The sequence below is a fragment of the Oncorhynchus nerka genome, linkage group LG27, assembly GCF_034236695.1.
Source record: "Oncorhynchus nerka isolate Pitt River linkage group LG27, Oner_Uvic_2.0, whole genome shotgun sequence".
NCBI classification, from domain to species: domain Eukaryota; kingdom Metazoa; phylum Chordata; class Actinopteri; order Salmoniformes; family Salmonidae; genus Oncorhynchus; species Oncorhynchus nerka.
The window spans coordinates 22,614,464-22,633,896 of NC_088422.1; the positions used below are offsets into that span (position 1 = coordinate 22,614,464).

Genomic DNA, 19,433 nt, shown 5'->3' on the forward strand with positions numbered 1-19,433 from the left:
CCTATTCTCGCTATACACCAAGTCACTTGGCTCTGTCATAACCTCACATGGTCTCTCCTATCATTGCTATGCAGACGACACACAATTAATCTTCTCCTTTCCCCCTTCTGATGACCAGGTGGCGAATCGCATCTCTGCATGTCTGGCAGACATATCAGTGTGGATGACGGATCACCACCTCAAGCTGAACCTCGGCAAGACGGAGCTGCTCTTCCTCCCGGGAAGGACTGCCCGTTCCATGATCTCGCCATCACGGTTGACAACTCCATTGTGTCCTCCTCCCAGAGCGCTAAGAACCTTGGCGTGATCCTGGACAACACCCTGTCGTTCTCAAATAACATCAAGGCGGTGGCCCGTTCCTGTAGGTTCATGCTCTACAACATCCGCAGAGTACGACCCTGCCTCACACAGGAAGCGGCGCAGGTCCTAATCCAGGCACTTGTCATCTCCCGTCTGGATTACTGCAACTCGCTGTTGGCTGGGCTCCCTGCCTGTGCCATTAAACCCCTACAACTCATCCAGAACGCCGCAGCCCGTCTGGTGTTCAACCTTCCCAAGTTCTCTCACGTCACCCCGCTCCTCCGCTCTCTCCACTGGCTTCCAGTTGAAGCTCGCATCCGCTACAAGACCATGGTGCTTGCCTACGGAGCTGTGAGGGGAACGGCACCTCAGTACCTCCAGGCTCTGATCAGGCCCTACACCCAAACAAGGGCACTGCGTTCATCCACCTCTGGCCTGCTCGCCTCCCTACCACTGAGGAAGTACAGTTCCCGCTCAGCCCAGTCAAAACTGTTCGCTGCTCTGGCCCCCCAATGGTGGAACAAACTCCCTCACGACGCCAGGACAGCGGAGTCAATCACCACCTTCCGGAGACACCTGAAATCCCACCTCTTTAAGGAATACCTAGGATAGGATAAAGTAATCCTTCTCACCCCCCTTAAAAGATTTAGATGCACTATTGTAAAGTGGCTGTTCCACTGGATGTCATAAGGTGAATGCACCAATTTGTAAGTCGCTCTGGATAAGAGCGTCTGCTAAATGACTTAAATGTAAATGTAAATGTAAACTAAACAGGTCGCCACTGGTGCCTCTATACTGAGGCCTGAGGAATGTGGTTAAAACTCACTTAGGGTTAAATGTTTTTGTCCAAATTGAATTGAAAGTCATTTTTTTCTGATATGTTCACCTTGAAAGTGGTCTAAAGTTGAGTTGAGTCCATTCTTCATTCCAATCATGCTCATTAGTTTCTCATATGGCTCATATACTGTAACAGGATCTATCATGTAAGAGACGGCATGGAGCCTTCACATTAAACCAGTTCAAATTGGAATTAATTTAATTGATTTATAAATTACTTGAGTTTATCCAACTGTATTCAATCTGGGTAGCCTAGTGATTAGAGGAATTGGGCCAGTAACCGAAAGGTTGCTGGATCGAATCCCCGAGCTGATAAGGTAAAAATCTATTATTCTACCCCTGAACAAGGCAGTTAAGTAACAATTTGTTCTTAACTGACTTGCCTAGTTAAATAAAGGTTCAAAAAAATTCACAGTCTGAGTTTTGTAAAACGGCCGCCCCACCACCTGTTTTGGTAAACAGTTGAGGGATGGGGCAGAAGAGATATAACCACTCAAATTCATAGACGGAGCTTTGGATGCAAGGACTAATCAACCATGAGATGCTTTGAAGCTATACAATCTTTGTTTACAATTACATATTTACAAACAATGGAGTAAAACAAGTTTATTTTGGTTTCAGTTGGGTTTAGGCAGTTAGGCAATTCTTCAAGAATCAGTTTTTGTAAACAGTGTATAGCTTAGAAATGTGTTTAAAATTATATATATATTTTTTATCTCAATCAATGAATTTGAAAGTGGCCACATATCTCCAGTCCCATCCCACAGCTTTGTACCAAATCAAGTGGGTAGGGCTGCCGTTTGGCTGAAACACGAATGAAGGATTGTACCTTTAATTCTGGAGAGAATGCCAGTGATTGTGACCAAAATAAAACAAAAACAAACAAGGAATAACCACATACACAAACTTCCATCATTTTTTATTCTCAGTCACACTTTTCAGATGCTAAATTAAGACAAAAAAGACTAACAAATGAAAAAATGTAATTTTCACAAGACACGTGTTAACAGACATCATTAATATTGGATTTGAAAGAGGGGTGTATTGTCGTCTGAATAAAGACATGCCTCTCAAATGGCTTCACTGCTGTGGCATCTGTGGAATTCTTCTGGGAACATATACTGGCAATCAAGTTACAATAATGTAAGAAACATATCTCATTCAAACACTTATAATCATGGCTTTTCAGTGATAGTTTTATCTCATAAAATAGAACATCACGGCATCAAAATTAGAATTTTACAGACGTGTCTCATCTTTCATCTTAACCTCTGAAAGAAGTCTGGTAGAATCCAAAGACTGTCTAATATTTAAAAATAAAAAGATATATTAAAAAAAGGTGGTTCTCCTTGATCTCAGAGTATCACCGGCATCTACTTACAGTAGGAATGGAAAAGGAGAGAGAAAGTGAGAAAGAGATCTCTTAAAACCCCGGAGTTACAGATGAATGGGGGGGGGTGGAAGAGTGCGTTGAGTAGTAATGAACCCTGAGTGAACGCTGCATAGTGCCCAAGGCTCTGATCACTTATATAAAACAACACTTCCTCTCTCCCTCCCTAAGTGTTTAGTTGAATTAATAACTACAGATAAGGATATTAATAAAAGGCATTTGTAATTATGTTTCACTTGATGAAGGTGGAAGGACCAATCACTGTCCCTAATAGTTCAAATAATACTGGGAATGGCCCTGTACCAATACTGTTTTCCAATAGGCATAGATATTCTAACATTACATGCATACTGAGATATCATAAAAATGCTAAAGTTACATATAGAATAGGTTTATCTTAAATATCTACAATAGGATATAACATACTTAAACTAAAATCTTAACAACTTCTAGGGAAATATCAATCCATTTGATGACCAATGAGGAAATGGATGTGAACAAATCCTTGGTTATGGCTACTTAATACTATTGCACACTTTGTACCGCCTTAACTCTGTCTTGACTCTTCACAGCTAGGAACTGTGTTTGTGTTTACAGTGGTAATGACACCACTGCCAGGTAAAGATGTTGTGTTCAGTCTGTATAGTAAATATGTTTTGGTGTCTGAGTATCCATGGTTTCTGTGCGTTATGATGATGTGGGCAAGGTCTTGCCCAGTCAAGCCAGTTGTAGCCTTATTGTAGTTGGTGCCGTATGGCTTAACGGACAGGACGGATCTAGAGGCGTGACGAGACACTGATCCTGTAGGGGCGGGGCTTCATGGTGAGCCCAAAGTCGGTACTGAGGTCCAGCTCCTGTCCTGGAACATTCTCGATACACAGCCGATGGAGCAGTGTGGTCAGGAATACAAACATCTCCAACCGGGCGAACCCATCACCCAGGCAACGCCTTTTCCCCATCCCGAAGATCATGACCTTCTCTGTCAGGTCTTTGTTGAGCACTCCCTCTTTACTCAGGAAGCGCTCTGGGCGGAACACGTCTGGGTCACCCCACAGATCTCTACAAATGAGGAAAATGACAGCCAACCATTCACAACCACAACAGGGTTGTGTTCATTAGAGCACACAAAGGAAAACGTTTCGTAACTTGGAAACAAAAATGAGTCCAGATAGTCAATCCCTCACTTTAGTCCTTCCCTGCTGGTTGGTGCCTAGTGGACATGACCAAGACCAGTTGAACACATGCAAATAGATTGTGAGAGAGCTGACATCTCCAAAAGGTGATGTCACCTCCTCAGTGTTGGGGAGGAGTGAACTACATGTAGTTCAACAAGTAATTTAACTGCATTTTGCAGTAGCTTGGTGGTAGTTTAACTCAATTCAAACCTAGGTAGTGTTTTCAGCAGTTATTTACTTTTTTACCATGTAGTGGTGTAGCTATAACTACTGGAACTACACACTACTTGTTTACCATGTAGTGGTGTAGCTATAACTACTGGAACTACACACTACTTTTTTACCATGTAGGTGTGTAGCTATAACTACTGGAACTACACACTACTTTTTTACCATGTAGGGGTACACTACTTTTTTACCATGTAGGGGTGTAGCTATAACTACTGGAACTACACACTACTTTTTTACCATGTAGTGGTGTAGCTATAACTACTGGAACTACACACTACTTTGTTACCATGTAGGGGTGTAGCTATAACTACTGGAACTACACACTACTTTTTTTTACCATGTAGGGGTGTAGCTATAACTACTGGAACTACACACTACTTTGTTACCATGTAGGGGTGTAGCTATAACTACTGGAACTACACACTACTTTGTTACCATGTAGGGGTGTAGCTATAACTACTGGAACTACACACTACTTTGTTACCATGTAGTGGTGTAGCTATAACTACTGAAACTACACACTACTTTGTTACCATGTAGGGGTGTAGCTATAACTACTGGAACTACACACTACTTTGTTACCATGTAGGGGTGTAGCTATAACTACTGGAACTACACACTACTTTGTTACCATGTAGGGGTGTAGCTATAACTACTGGAACTACACACTACTTTGTTACCATGTAGTGGTGTAGCTATAACTACTGGAACTACACACTACTTTGTTACCATGTAGGGGTGTAGCTATAACTACTGGAACTACACACTACTTTGTTACCATGTAGGGGTGTAGCTATAACTACTGGAACTACACACTACTTTGTTACCATGTAGGGGTGTAGCTATAACTACTGGAACTACACACTACTTTTTTTTTTAAAATAGAATGGAATCAGGCAAGAATTTTCTTTCTTTTTCAATATAAGACCTGTTAAATTCTCACTTAAAATATAGTTTTTTTGTTTAATAGGCTAAATTACACAATCTGTTAACATCTAAAATCAGATAAAATCTGACTCCAGAGTGATCTGTTCTTGCAATTTGTAGTCTATGACATTTCAGATTTAGATATGATAAATCTTCACGAAGTAGTTTGGATGTAGTGAACTACTTTTCCAAAGTAACTTCAGTTAACTAAACAATATGTTTCTTAAGGGTAGCTTTACTGTAGCTTAACCTCTTCCATTCTGAAGTAATTGGTAACTTGGCCAGCTATACTTTCAGAGTAACTTCCCCAACACTGCACAAAGGACTAAAATGTAACATAAATTGAGATGTGTGCTTTAAAACACATACAGATAACACTCACATGTCGTGATTAACCTGATACTGATTGATGAAGACACAGGTGTCCTTTGGAATGAAGTATCCATTGAGTGTGATGTTTTGTGTGGTGCTTAAGGGATGAAAAGCATGGGGGGGGGGGAGACTGTGTAAATATCAACTTTCCCAGAGATAACACTTTGACCTGAACGTGCTAACAGACAGGCACCATGCAGATGTAAATATTACACATTGTTACTGTGACTGTTATCAGAGCCTCACCAGTGTGGTATGGTGAAAGGGACATAGGATGTGTGACGGAACACCTCATATAAGAAGGACTCAGTAAAAGGCATCTTGGGCTTGTCTTCAAACCGAGGTAGTCTGGCTGGGCCAATGTGGTCGTCTGAACCAGAGAAAGGCAAAAACATACAGTCGCAATCAAAATACCTCGAAGAAAGTGACAAGAAAAGAATGTACCTGAAAGTGGAAAAAAAGAGAAAAGGATCAGCGACATTACAGAGGCAATCAGAAAAAGTGAGACCAAGGAAGAAAGAAAGACGATTGGATTATTGCCATCCAGTCTTACATTTCCATTCACAAGTAAGGGGATGATTTGTGTGGCTTGATTCTCGTATGGTGCAATACCCCTGCGTGTGATCCCCTTTGTTCCTGTCAGAGTAGACTGTCCAAGTATCCAAAATCTCTCTCTCTTTTCTCTCTCTCTGTCTCTGTGAATGAATCGTGCTTACTGAACAAACTGTACCAGTTCTCTCAGCCCACTTCAAAAATAGCTCCGGCGTTGGTGAATTCATGACCTTTTGCGTGTTACCATGGCGAGCAATGGTCTCTAGCCATTGAGGACGGAATGGGGGGTAGGGTGGGGGGACACGTCTCTCAAAGATTAGATCATTGTGTGGAACTGCACAGACGGCCTATCAAACTGGCAAACTGGCTGGTACTGTAGGAGACTCATTAAGATGTGCTATTTGACAACACAGGAAGTACTTACATTCATAGAACACCTGAACTCTCACCTATTTTTATAAAACAAAGTGATTATTCTTAACAAGTAAAGCAGACACACAAGCAGGGGTACAAAGAGACTAAGTATAAAGAGACAAGAAGTCCATTTAGCGCTACAAAGGCAGACAGTACAGTATTACACTTTTCTATAGGAAAAGTACTGTTCAGTCATACAGGAAGAATTATTACAACACAGAGGATGTACAGTACCAATCTCCTGGTGTATTTTGACCTGGATGTCAGGAAACTTGATGAGGTATAAGAGGCTCCACTGTAAACCAGCTATGATGGTATCGAATCCTGTAATGCAAAAATCGTCGTTATCACCGTCGTATCTATGCTATGAGTTGGTCTGTTCAAACGTATTGTTCAACCCATCACTGATGGGAATGGAGATCGTCCAGAAGAAAAAGACATCTGGATTTGGAAATCGAGTCTCAGCAAACATACTAGAGCCACAGCACTGAAATAGCCATAATACCAAAGTCTGTTTATAAACTTCTTGTCAAGAATGAACGTACTGTGTAATAGCCTAGTGTTAATATGCTGTTTATAAGCAGAGCTTCAAATCATTTGTTGCCAAACTTCTCTGTTCCATCCATCTCACCTGCTCCAAAGATGTCGATGACAGTGTGTATGATCTGGGAGTTGGAAAGCACTGCGGTGTCTTCATCCTCTTGCCGATCCTCACAGAGGGCAATCAGAGCATCTGTGATGTCACGTATACAGTCCTGGAAACACACACATCATCACAGCTTTAGTTAACACTTTACTTTACACTCTACTTAATACCTGCAGCTTTGTTGTATTTATTAGGGATCACCATTATCTGCTACCAAGGCAGCAGCTACTCTTCCTGTGTTTCAAACACATTAAGACATTTACATTGCATAGAAAACAAAAGATAAAACAGTACATCATATAACAGTATTACACCACTACATATCTATGATACAAAATGTATGATACCACCATACTACAATGTACATGTGTGTAGAGTGCGTATGCTAGCACTTGTGTGCCTATTCCCCGCTGTTCCATAAGGTGTATTTTTATGGTTTTTTAAAATCTTACCTGATGTGGAATAGAGTTCCATGTAGTACTGTGTACAGTTTAACACTTTTTTGGTTACTACATGATTCCATATGTGTTATTTTGTAGTTTTTATGTCTTTGCTATTATTCTGCAATGTAGAAAATAGTAAAAATAAGGAAAAACCCTTGAATGAGTAGGTGTGTCCAAACTTTTGTCTGGTACTGTATGAGCCCTTATAATGTCTAATAATAAGGCTTATATGTTATGTCTCTCTAAGTAAGTCTATACATGTGCAGGGGGAGTCCTAACCTAGCCACTCCAGGTTATATCTGTGTCATATTCCAAATACTGATTTCAAATCAAATGTAATCCTTTCAAATTCACAAAACCCTAACATACAACCCGCCAATCAAATGTACCATCAAATTGTGAGAGTGAGACTGACAGCATCTTCTAGAAAACATGTGAGCATGTGTCTTCCACCAGATTGATAATTCCTCATTAAAGAGAGCGTGCGGGCATTTTAGCCCCTGCGCAAGAACAAAGGTTCACTTTAGCCTCACCCGACATATATAAGCCTGGTCTGGCCTGTCCTCCTACCTAGAGTATAGGTCTCTTATATTGTAGCTCAACTATTTCAATATTTCAAATAACTATCTGTTCAATGTATTCCCTACTGTAATATACAAACTGTTATATGTAACCTAAAATCACAAGCAAAAACATGCTTTCCAAAAAGGAACTTTCCTTTCTACCTAATCTACCTCTGCTCACGCTATATCTCCCTCTATCCCATTTCTTCCTTTCTTTCCCCCCTGCATTATTCCTTCTCTCTGTCTATCCCTCTAGCACTGAAACAGATCCCTCAATGACTGGCTGGTTTTCTGTGCCTCTGTACCAGAATCTGATTGCACAGATCATATCTTTGTAACAGTTTACTTATCTACCAAGTTCAGCCTAAATGTCATATTATAATAGAGATTTGTCTACAAGTTGATGTCTGCAAAAAGGATTACCGTCCACTTTCTGTTTCAGTGAATACACATTACAGAATATATGCCTCTAGGCAATAGTTTTAATAGCACATGTATAAATATATCTTACCTCTACCTCAAGCTGTAACAGTAGAACGGTTAAATGTCAGTTGGATATCTTATTGCAATATTATCAGACGGCTTTCAGGGTCTGTTCATTAAACACCAAACAGAAGAATACTGAAACAGGGAGGGACTACATGGACTTGTCCCGAAAAGGACGCATTTTAAATTTTCCACTGAAAAAGTATATAAATGTTTTCTGTGGCGTGCTCTAATTTGCATGACCCATGTGTGGCTCAAACCTTGTCAAAGGTCTCCAGGTGCTCCTCGATGTTGTGTTCCATGAAGCTGTTCATTCTGCTGATGTGCTGGACCATCTTACGCAGGGACGGGCTCGGCAGGTAGCGGAACACAGGGAAGAAGTCGGCCATGTTGCCTGCAGCGAAGATCCGCAACACCTCGTTGTTGATGTGCACAATAGTGAGGAACTCTTTGTCATTGTAGTCATACCTCTTCCCGAAACACAGAGCACACACCACATTGGCCACCGACGTAACCAGCGGGACCACAGGGTCCAGACCTAGCCCCTCGCTCGCCTCTGATAGCTCCCAAATGGCCTCCACCATCCCAGCTGCCTCAGCGCACACGTGCTCCTCTAGCATACAGGTGGTGTCGGGACCCCGCGACTCTGCCTGCGAGAAGGAGCGTAGGGCGTTCTTGCAGAGCTTCTTGTGGAGCACCCAGGCGGGGCCATACTTCTCACTGAAGGTCATGCTGGTGCCATTGGCCACGGCAGAGAAGGTGAAGAGGTCAGGGCGTCCAGCAAAAGCATCGCCCTGCCGAACCAGCGCCTGCCTAATGGTGGCATAGCCGCTAAGCACCACCACAACAAGGGAGCCCATACGCATCTGGAAGACGTCACCATACTGCAGCCGGAGCTGCGTCAGGGACAGGTGGATCTGGTCGCCCATCTGGAACAGGTTACCCACCAGGGGCCAGGGGGTCGGCCCCGGTGGCAGGGTGCCTTTGGGGTGTCCCGCACCCTCTCGCTTGCGGCCCCTGAGAGCCACTAGAAGCAGGGTGAGGGTACAGAGAGCCATGGTGACTCCGGAGAGGGACATACTGAGGCCATCCTTGGGGAATATCCCAAATGTCAGCCTCATATTGCCGTCTGAGAGCTGAGAGCCAGCCAGGACAGAAGCACTAAGACACAAACTAGAATCTGGAAGAGAGAGTGAAAACAAATACTTTATCACTTTCATAAACATGAAAGAAAAAGAAGGAAAGATAATCTGTTCAGATTAGTCCTGTATGAGAACACAACTGTTTAGGTTTTAATTTCACAGAAATAAGAATCTATGATTTTATGGAAATAAGAAAATAATGTGGTATCTCCCAATGAACTACCAACATGTAGCCTACTTTTGTTGAACAAGTAGTCAATGCATAAATTTGATAACAACCAAAAGACAATGATATGTTACTCACCAGACGCAAGCAGTGAAAGTTCTCTTAAGTTGGAGACTCTTCTAATGAGTTCAGTTTGACCTACCGCAATGCAAATTGCCGGAGGACGCAAAACTGGATACACTTTGCAAGAGGACTGGCGCTAGGCAGGGCCAAGTGCCATGAGAGGCAGCGACAAGATCAGCCTATTTAAGCAGACACTGCAAACTGGTGAGCATTCAATTGAACAACTCCACAGAGCTTGATCTAGCATCCCAGCCCATTATCAGCCTGAAAATGTCACCCTGGCACGTTTTTGCAAAAAGATAAAATGTCACAGTAGCTGATGTTTCCTCAATACAATGCAGTTAATGGAAAAATATGAGTCTCACCAGGGAGGATGTTTATCTCAGTATATTGCTTCCAATGGGAAAAGATAAGCATCAACCAATTTAATCTTATGTCAATAAATTGCAGTCAATGGGAAAATATGAGCTTTAAGGAGTTGATGCCTAAGTGAAAACATTGCATTCAATGGGAGAAGATTAGCATCACAATATGGATACATAGAGAAAGGCCTCACAGAAAAGATACACTCCTCTCTTGCTCTGTCTCTCTCTTTTTAATCTCTTTTTCCCTCCTGTCTATCTCTCTCTTTCCACCTCCCTTCTTCAACCTCTCCCTCTGTCTCTCCCCCCTCCATTAAACCTGTCTTCATATTTTCCCCTCCCCTTTAACCTCATCTCTCTCCCTCTCTCTCCCTCTTCTCTCTCCCACTTCCACAGACAGGATATTCAGTAAAAGGCACATGACAGCCCACTTAGACTTTGCCAAAAGGAACCTAAAGGACTTTCAGACCATGAGAAACACAATTCTCTGGTCTGATGAAACCAAGATTGAACTCTTTGGTCTGAATGCCAAGAGTCAGGTCTGGAGAAAACCTGGCACCATCCGTATAGTGAAGCATGGTGGTGGCAGCATCATGCTGGGGAATGTTTGTCAGTGGCAGGGACTGGGAATCTAGTCAGGATCAAGGGAAAGATGAACAGAGCAAAGTACAGAGAGATACAACATGATACAACAAGTACAACATGATGCTGCCACCCCCGTGCTTCACGGTTGGGATGGTGTTCTTCGGCTTGCAAGCATCCCCCTTTTTCCTCCAAACATAACAATGGTCATTATGGCCAAACAGTTCTATTTTTGTTTCATCAGACCAGAGTACACTTCTCCAAAAAGTATGATCTTTGTCCCCATGTGCAGTTGCAAACTGTAGTCTGGCATTTTATGGTGGTTTTGGAGCAGTGGCTTCTTCCTTGCTGAGCGGCCTTTCAGGTTTTTGTCAATATAGGACTCGTTTCACTGTGGATATAGATACTTTTGTACCTGGCTGCGTGGTCCCATGGTGTTTATGCTTGCATACTATTGTTTGTACAGATGAACGAGGTACCTTCAGGCATTTGGAAATTGCTCCCAAGGATGAACCAGACTTGTGGAGGTCTACAAATGTTTTTTCTGAGGTCTTGGCTGATTTCTTTTGATTTTCTCATGATGTCCAGCAAAGAGGCACTGTGTTTGAAGGTAGACCTTGAAATACATCCACAGGTACACCTCCAATTGAGTCAAATGATGTCAATTAGCCTACCCGAAGCTTCTACAGCTAAGACGTAATTTTCTGGAATTTTCAAAGCTGTTTAAAGGCACAGTCAACTTAGTGTATGTAAACTTCTGACCCACTGGAATTGTGATACAGTGAATTATAAGTGAAATGATCTGTCTGTAAACAATTGTTGGAAAAAATACTAGATGTCCTAACCGACTTCTCAAAACTATAGTGTGTTAACAAGATATTTGTGGAGTGGTTGAAAAACAAGTTTTAAAGACTCCAACCTAAGTGTATGTAAACTTCCGACTTCAACTGTAAATACATTTTATGGGCAGAGTATTTTTTTTACAATAGTTCAATTTGGTTGGTTTTTACTCCTGTCCTTCCTCTACCTGTATACGTTTTACGGGCACAGTATATTTTACATTAGTTAGCTTGTTGTTAATAGTCCCAACCTTCAGCTCCATTCAACGCCTCCCATCTCTTTCTTCACACCATCCATGTTGTGATTTCTATTTGCCATATATTTTTCACCTGTGCTGTGATGTTTCACAAAAGTTCTGAATCTTTCTGTTCTCATTGTTTCTACAGATTGTAAATTGAAAATATAAAGTATCATTATATCATATATTGATTGATTGACTATGAATTTTCAAATCACCCAGTAGTGCTATCTGCAGGGTTAGCTCCAGGTAAATATTGCAATTCTTCAGCGATTCCTGGACCTGTGACCAAAGCTGCATATGGACAGTACCAAAATGATCTAATGATTCTGCCTCTTCACAGCAAAATCTGCATAGCTGGGAAGGTTGTATCCCCCATACAAATAACATTCTATTGGTTGCAAAAAATTTGTATAATAATTTACAAATCCTAAGTTTGAAATCCGTCGTCGTTTTGCGTATCAGTTCATGAACCGTGTCAAAACTCTCTTCCCAAATATTTTGCAATCTATGTGGCATGGCTGTCAATTTTTGGGGTATTTAAATTAAGCTGGTATACTTTCTTAATGATCTTGATTTTCTTTAACCAATTATGGTCTTTAATGCAGGGCCAAGTTCCTTACCTTTTCCCCTGTCCACTTTCCTCTTCCATTTTTCCAGTAATGCTGCAATTAGTTGGTTGTAATTTTGGGTAGAGCAGACATTTCAATTTTTTTTGTTAGCTGCATGTACAGTATGACATAACTCCACCAGTTATAATTATGATATCATTTGCGAAGATTATACCTTTTTTAAACATTTTTTCAAAGAATAATGTTTTTTTTAATCAATTAGTATATTTGAGTTTAAACACAATATTGCAACCAACTTTCTATGGATTGTTTTAAAAATAGCGATATTTGGGAATTATTTGATAGTGAGAGGTTGTAAACTGAATAAAGGGGAAAAGGTCTTTCTTGAACATAGGGTGAGACATTCTTACAAATTTTCTAGAGAACAAGTTTGGATTTAAGTATAACTTTTGTATGATTGAAACCTTTAGTGAGAGGACCAATGCTTTTCTGCCCTCCGAGTTCAAATTCATTATATAAATAGACCCGTTTAATTTTGTCTGGCTTGCCATTACAAATAAAATTGAATCTTTTTTTTCTCATATAATTTTAAAAACTGTTCACTAGGTGGAGGCAAGACCATAAGCAAATTGTTAAACTAGGATATGACTAAAGAGTTTATCAGGGTGATTTTTTTAAACAAATAGAAAGGTATTTGCCTTTCCACGGTAGCAAGATCTTATCTATTTTTGCTAACTTTCTATTAAAATGTTTTGAATGAGATCATTTCTTTCTTTCGGGATATGTATACCAAGTATATCCACATCACCATCACACCATTTTATTGGTAAACTACATGACAATGTAAAAGTTGTATTTTTTAGTGACCCAATATGAAATATAGTAAGTACACTTACCATCATTTGGTTGTAATCCAGAGAGGTTAGAACATTTATCTAGATCCTCTATGAAGCTGTCCAAGTTGTGGATTTAAAAGAAAACATGAATAATCTTTGTTTTTAAGCCATGTATTTCTAATCTCTTGATATTATTATTATAGCTAACATTTCGATGGCCATAATAAATAGATATGCCGATAGTTTTACTCCTTTTGACAATTTCCAACTTTCTGAGAAGTAGCATTATTTACTATTTTACACCTAAGGTGTCACACCCTGATCTGTTTCACCTGTCTTTGTGCTCGTCTCCACCCCCCTCCAGGTGTCGTCTATCTTCCCTATTATCCCCAGTGTATTTATACCTGTGTTCTCTATTTGTCTGTTGCCAGTTCGTTTTGTTTTGTGAAACCTACCGGCATTTTTCCCCTTGCTCCTGTCTGTTCTAGTTCCTGTTTACTAGCTTTTCCCGGTTTTGACCATTCTGCCTTTTGACCATTCTTCCACTCTACCCTGAGACTGCCTACCGTTCTGGACCTTTTGCATCCTATCTGGAATACTGACCTCTGCCTGCCCTTGACCTGTCGTTTTGCCTGCCCCTGTACTAGTAATAATCTTTTGTTACTTCGACACGGTCTGCATCTGGGTCTTACCTGAAACGTGATAGTACGAACTGGCCAGCACGTAATCCGGATCCATGGACTGCCAGTGGATGTGGTCTACGACCAGGGTCCTCAGTTCTCGTCCCGGTTCTGGAAGGCATTCTGCACACTCATTGGGTCGTCGGCTAGCCTGTCCTCCGGGTTCCACCACCAGTCCAACGGCCGGGTGGAGTCCCGCAAACTTCAGCCCTACTTCATTGTCTCTTTCACCATCTCCAAGATCATTAGCTCCTCTGCTGTTTCTCTTCTGTTGCCCCATACCATCCGTATCCATTCCACTTTTCATGTCTCTGGGAATAAACCTATGTCTCACAGCCCTTTGTCTCCTGTTTCTGCCTGTCCTGAGCCCGAGCCTGCCTGCTGTTCTGTACTTTATTGATTTTGCCCTGGATTACGGACCTCTGCCTGCCTTTGACCTGTCTTTTGCCTGCCCCCTGTTTGGGTCAATAAACATCTGGGACTCTAGCTGTCTACATCTTGGTCTTATCCTGAGTTCTGAGAGACAAAGTATTCTGAAGAATGTTCAGAGTGGTCCCTTTATGGAATATTTGAGAAATTATAATATTTAAGGCATTGACCTACCCCTAACCAATAGAGCTAATAAACGCTTAGAAGATTTCCTCCACCCTGGTAATGCATTTTGAAATACAACCATACTCTGTCAAATAGAACCAATTAATGTTGAACATTATTTTCTGTTAACTAAACTTAAAAGGCTCCAATCTATTGTACTCCCGATGGAGTTTTTTAAATATCCCAAATGATGAAATTCTAAACCAATTTGTGAGTAGGCAAAATGGATACTGCATCTGTTTCCCTGTTATCTCAGGTGCCAAATTTATTATGGACCAAGTGCGACATCTCCTGGGGACGGAGACAGTGCAACCCAGTTAATACAAAATGATCCCTCCAAGGAATTACATATGAATCTTAAAATAATAGACATTTAATAAATATTGAAGAATATCCAACATAGATTGGAAATAACAATATAGAGTCACTTTTTGAAGGTATACTAAAATGAAAACAATGCTATCCAATATGGAGAAAGTTATCATGTTTGTTTTTGTTTTGTCTTAACCCTTGCAATAGGGCGAAAAGCTAAATGTGGTTTGAGAGTGTGTTTAAGCAGTAGTGATGAGGTATTCCCATTGGGAAGAAGGTCGTCCTAGTTGAAGAAAACAGATTGGAGACAGATGGAGACTAGTGAAAGTAACAAAGACTGGTTATTGGCTTTCAGATAGCAATCCAATAATGTAACCATTTAGTAATTTGAAGGAGTAAAACAGAGGGATTGAGCATTGGGCCTGATATCAAATTAGAGGCTGCTCACTCTTCAAGGCTTGGTCCATTGCTCTTGTGTTTACGTCATCTGTTGTTTGGATTAGAGATAACATTCCTGTGGAACAATAGATCGCTGCCAGTACACACTGAACTCAAAAAGGCTGTGAGAGGCACAGTGGGGAAATTTGGGACAGTTTGTAAATAATTGTATGTCAACGCAAAAAAGATTAAGGTCAAAAAGATTAAGATTACAAGAGAGCATTTCGATTCGATTCGATTAATGATTAAGAATTTTTAGTACTGATTAAAATGTAGCACAGTGAAAACTAAGTACATGTTTATTTGATTTCTTCCAGGACTGATGGAATGTCCGCTACCAAGTTTTCTTTTCATGTTTATCAATGATTCTGTATCTCTCCCTTTGAAAGGACTTCCTGTGGCAGGTGCCTTGGGAGAGCAGTTAAAAGTTTTAAGGGTCCTCCAAAATGAAGCAAGGCCTGGCCATGTTGTTTGTGTTTACCCTACAACTTTTGCCACACACATGCCAGAATCCACACACAACCCACCCGTTAATGTATATTTGTTAGTGGTTCGTACTCTGTTTGATTTAGGAGTATGGGGTCTTTTTATTTTGTTTTAGTGGGTTTTTCACGGGTTAGAAAGGATGCTGTATACAACTGAAAGTTTCTATTGTCAGAGTTTTGGTTGCGTACATGTAAATTCTCTTGATTAGAAGAAATGTACTGAAAAACCCAATGTAAACCTGATACACACAATGTTTGAAACGTTTGAAATATCTTTAAATAATGTCTGAGTTACAGGGAAACAAACTCTCACTTAAAAGGGCTGATTGACCTCTGACCTCTGTTCTGACTCCCTGGTGAGGTCTGATCACCCCTACTAGGAAGACAGGATACGTTTTTTTATGGGCTATGTCAATAGTGATGTGTGATTCGAACTGCAAGAAGGACAGAGAGAGAAAGCTGTCTCTAGTCTATTTTACCATTACCTTATGGGATACAATTATTTCCTGATGGAGTTATCAATAGATATTTCGATTTGATTTATTCTCATTTGTTTATTTTTGTTGTTGTTTTTTCAGACACGTGATTCATGATGTGAGTCATGTGTCCAAAGGGGGAATTACCGGTCCCCTGGGGCCCTTTGGTAAATATGTAAATTGATTTTATTCACATGCTTGCCTGTAAAAGGGAAAAAGAAATGTTGGTAATGGATGAAAGTTACTTCAAATGAATTTAAGTTTCCCCATCTCGAATGATATATGTGTATTGCTGTTGTTTTCTTTACTTTGTTTATGTCCTGCTTCAATAACAAGTCTCACCAGTTTGGGTCTGCTGGATGGTCAGGATTTTCCCCTAAAAAAATTGCCCTCTAATTCCCTGACCTGTAATGCCTCAGGGAGATCTCCAAGGTGATAGGGGAGTATAAGCCAATTTGGGAGGGGGGGTGCTTCAACTGTGTGTTGTTATTCAAAACTAAACTGTTGTTCTGGTCTGTCATCTCTTGATGTTATGGCGAATGGTGAAAGCAGATGATATCTAGATGCATGGAAGATAATTTGGCCGATGAACAGTGTGAACCTCAACACCGCCTCTAACCGGCTAAAGATGCAGAAAATGGCATTCAGCATGGACCTTCACCACATTTACCGTGAGACCTGAGTCGAAGCCAGCAACCTGTACACAGAAGTCAAAGTTATCAACTGATTCTTCTCTCAGGAGTGCAACATGGGGTGCATGTGGAGTGAGCATGGAGAGAGATCCAGTCGAAACGTCTGTCATCTCTTGATGTTTATGGCGAATGGTGAAAGCAGATGATATCTAGATGCATGGAAGATAATTTGGCCGATGAACAGTGTGAACCTCAACACCGCCTCTAACCGGCTAAAGATGCAGAAAATGTCATTCAGCATGGACCTTCACCACATTTACCGTGAGACCTGAGTCGAAGCCAGCAACCTGTACACAGAAGTCAAAGTTATCAACTGATTCTTCTCTCAGGAGTACAACATGGGGTGCATGTGGAGTGAGCATGGAGAGAGATCCAGTCGAAACGTCTTTCATGCGGCTGGTGTACTCATAGGAAAATGGACAAAGACATAATGGACTGTAAAGGACAGTGGCGGCTCAGGTGAGAGACATTATCAAGGGCCATCCACTTAAAAGGACAAACTGAAACACTATCTGAAGAAAAACATGAAGAAATGCCAGGAAGGATGAGTGCAGGGGACCGAGGGGGGTGGTCAACCGTGCCCGTAATTGATTTAGGCTTGACCAAAATTGTTTATTTAGGGTATCAGGTTGATTGTGGAGGTCTGCACACTGCACAATCTGTCAATGTGGCATTACCACAAGTGATGAGAAAAGTGAGGGTCTTAAATTAAAGGGATAGAACCAACGTGAAGCACTAAGGACTGTCATTCTAAATTTGGGTTGGATAATATATCAATAATTACAATTATGATTTGGAAAGGCAAGGCTTCTAGAGACAGAGCTGTGCCCTAAATATGTGAAGAGAGACACTAGATTGTAGCTTGGGCTAACCTTGCCCCAATCTCATTCTTAGCAAGGTTGGTGTGAAACTGTTATAACATGTGTTCTCTCTCTCTTCCCTGTGAAATGTTATTAACTTCTTGGTGACAGAGGGCAGTATTTTCACGTCCGGATGAAATGCATGCCCAAATTCAACTGCCTGCTTCTCATCCCCAGAAGATAAGATATGCATATTATAAGTAGCTTTGGATAGACAACACTCTGAAGTTTCTAAAACTGTTTGAATAATGTCTGTGAGTATAACAGAACTTATGTAGCAGGCGAAACCCAGAGGAAAAACCATTCAGATATTTTTTTGAGGTCACTCTCTTTTCAATTAATTTCTTTGGGAATCCAGATTTCTAAAGCACATTCTTGCAGTTCCTACCACTTCCACTGGATGTCACCAGTCTTTAGAAATTGGTTGAGGTTTTTCCTTTGTGTAATGAAGAAGTAGCCCTGTTCAAAACGAGGGTCACTTCAAGTGTACTATTTGTTAGAGGCCCGTGACCAGAAAGGTTTTCTTACTGTATTAAACACAGATCATCCAGTCTTAAATTTGATTGATTATTTACTTTAAAGAATACCTAAGTTTGTATTACAAAAGTAGTTTGAAATGTTTTGGCGAAGTTTACAGGTAACTTTTGAGATATTTTGTAGTCACGTTGCGTAAGTTGGAACCGGTGTTTTTCTGGATCAAATGCGCCAAATAAATGGACATTTTGGATATATATTGACGGAATTAATCGAACAAAAGGAGCATTTGTGATGTTTATGGGACATATTGGAGTGCCAACAGAAGAAGCTCGTCAAAGAAGGCATGACTTATATTTTTATTTCTGCGTTTTGTGTTGCGCCTGCAGGGTTGAAATATGTTTTCCCTCTTTGTTTAACCTCTCTGGGATATGTGGGACGCTAGCGTCCCACCTGGCCAAAAGCCAGAGAAAATGCAGAGCGCCAAATTCGAATAAATTACTATAAAAATCAAACTTTCATGAAATCACACGTAAGATACCAAATTAAAGCTACACTTGTTGTGAATCCAGCCAACATGTCAGATTTCATAAAGGCTTTTCGGCGAAAGCAAACAATGCTACTATCTGAGAGTAGCACCTCCTTAACATGTTGTAGGTTTATGTGCCTCTCTGGCTGATAGGATTTTGGCAGCTATCTTGTTTTCTACTCTTCCAGAGGATGGTGAAACAGTTAGAAGCCAATTCTGGATGAGCCCCCATTTCCCCCTGTAGATGCGGACACTGAGTATTGATTGAAGGTTGTTTTATTTTAACAAGTTGAGAGTAAGGTCATTTAAACCCTTAACCTGTACACATTATATGGAACACTGAGCTGATGAGCAAGTTAAACAACTGGGTTTTATATTTTGACTAGGTGGATGTCCCAGGGACAGTTAGTGAAAACATAGGTCAATGCAACCCGATTGTGGTAAGAAATATGGAAACAATGGTTAACATTGAGAGATTTATTCTCCTCTGAATCTACAGATCCATTGTGTATTTTTTATTCTCAATCCAATTAATAAATGATAGCCTTTATTATGATTATAGTATTACCATACTAAGTGGATTGTTGAACCCAGAATGAAGGGTTTGAAATTATGAAGTGTCTGGTTTTTTTCTGTGTTGATTTCCCTTACTTTAATAGAGAATAGAATATTTTGATATAGAATCTAAAATCAAAA

At 40.7% G+C, this 19,433-nt stretch overlaps 1 protein-coding gene across 1 annotated transcript; it reads right to left on the reverse strand.

The window, feature by feature from the left end:
- Window positions 1-2,067: 2,067 nt before the first annotated feature.
- Window positions 2,068-9,504, reverse strand: LOC115110992 (cytochrome P450 1A1-like). Its single transcript, XM_029636876.2, has 6 exons — window positions 8,597-9,504; window positions 6,830-6,953; window positions 6,433-6,522; window positions 5,479-5,602; window positions 5,243-5,329; window positions 2,068-3,586 (listed from the first exon to the last, which is right to left on the reverse strand). Exons 1-6 carry the CDS (start codon window positions 9,455-9,457, stop codon window positions 3,304-3,306), a joined length of 1,569 nt encoding a protein of 522 aa, XP_029492736.1. The 5' UTR covers window positions 9,458-9,504; the 3' UTR covers window positions 2,068-3,303.
- Window positions 9,505-19,433: the final 9,929 nt, after the last annotated feature.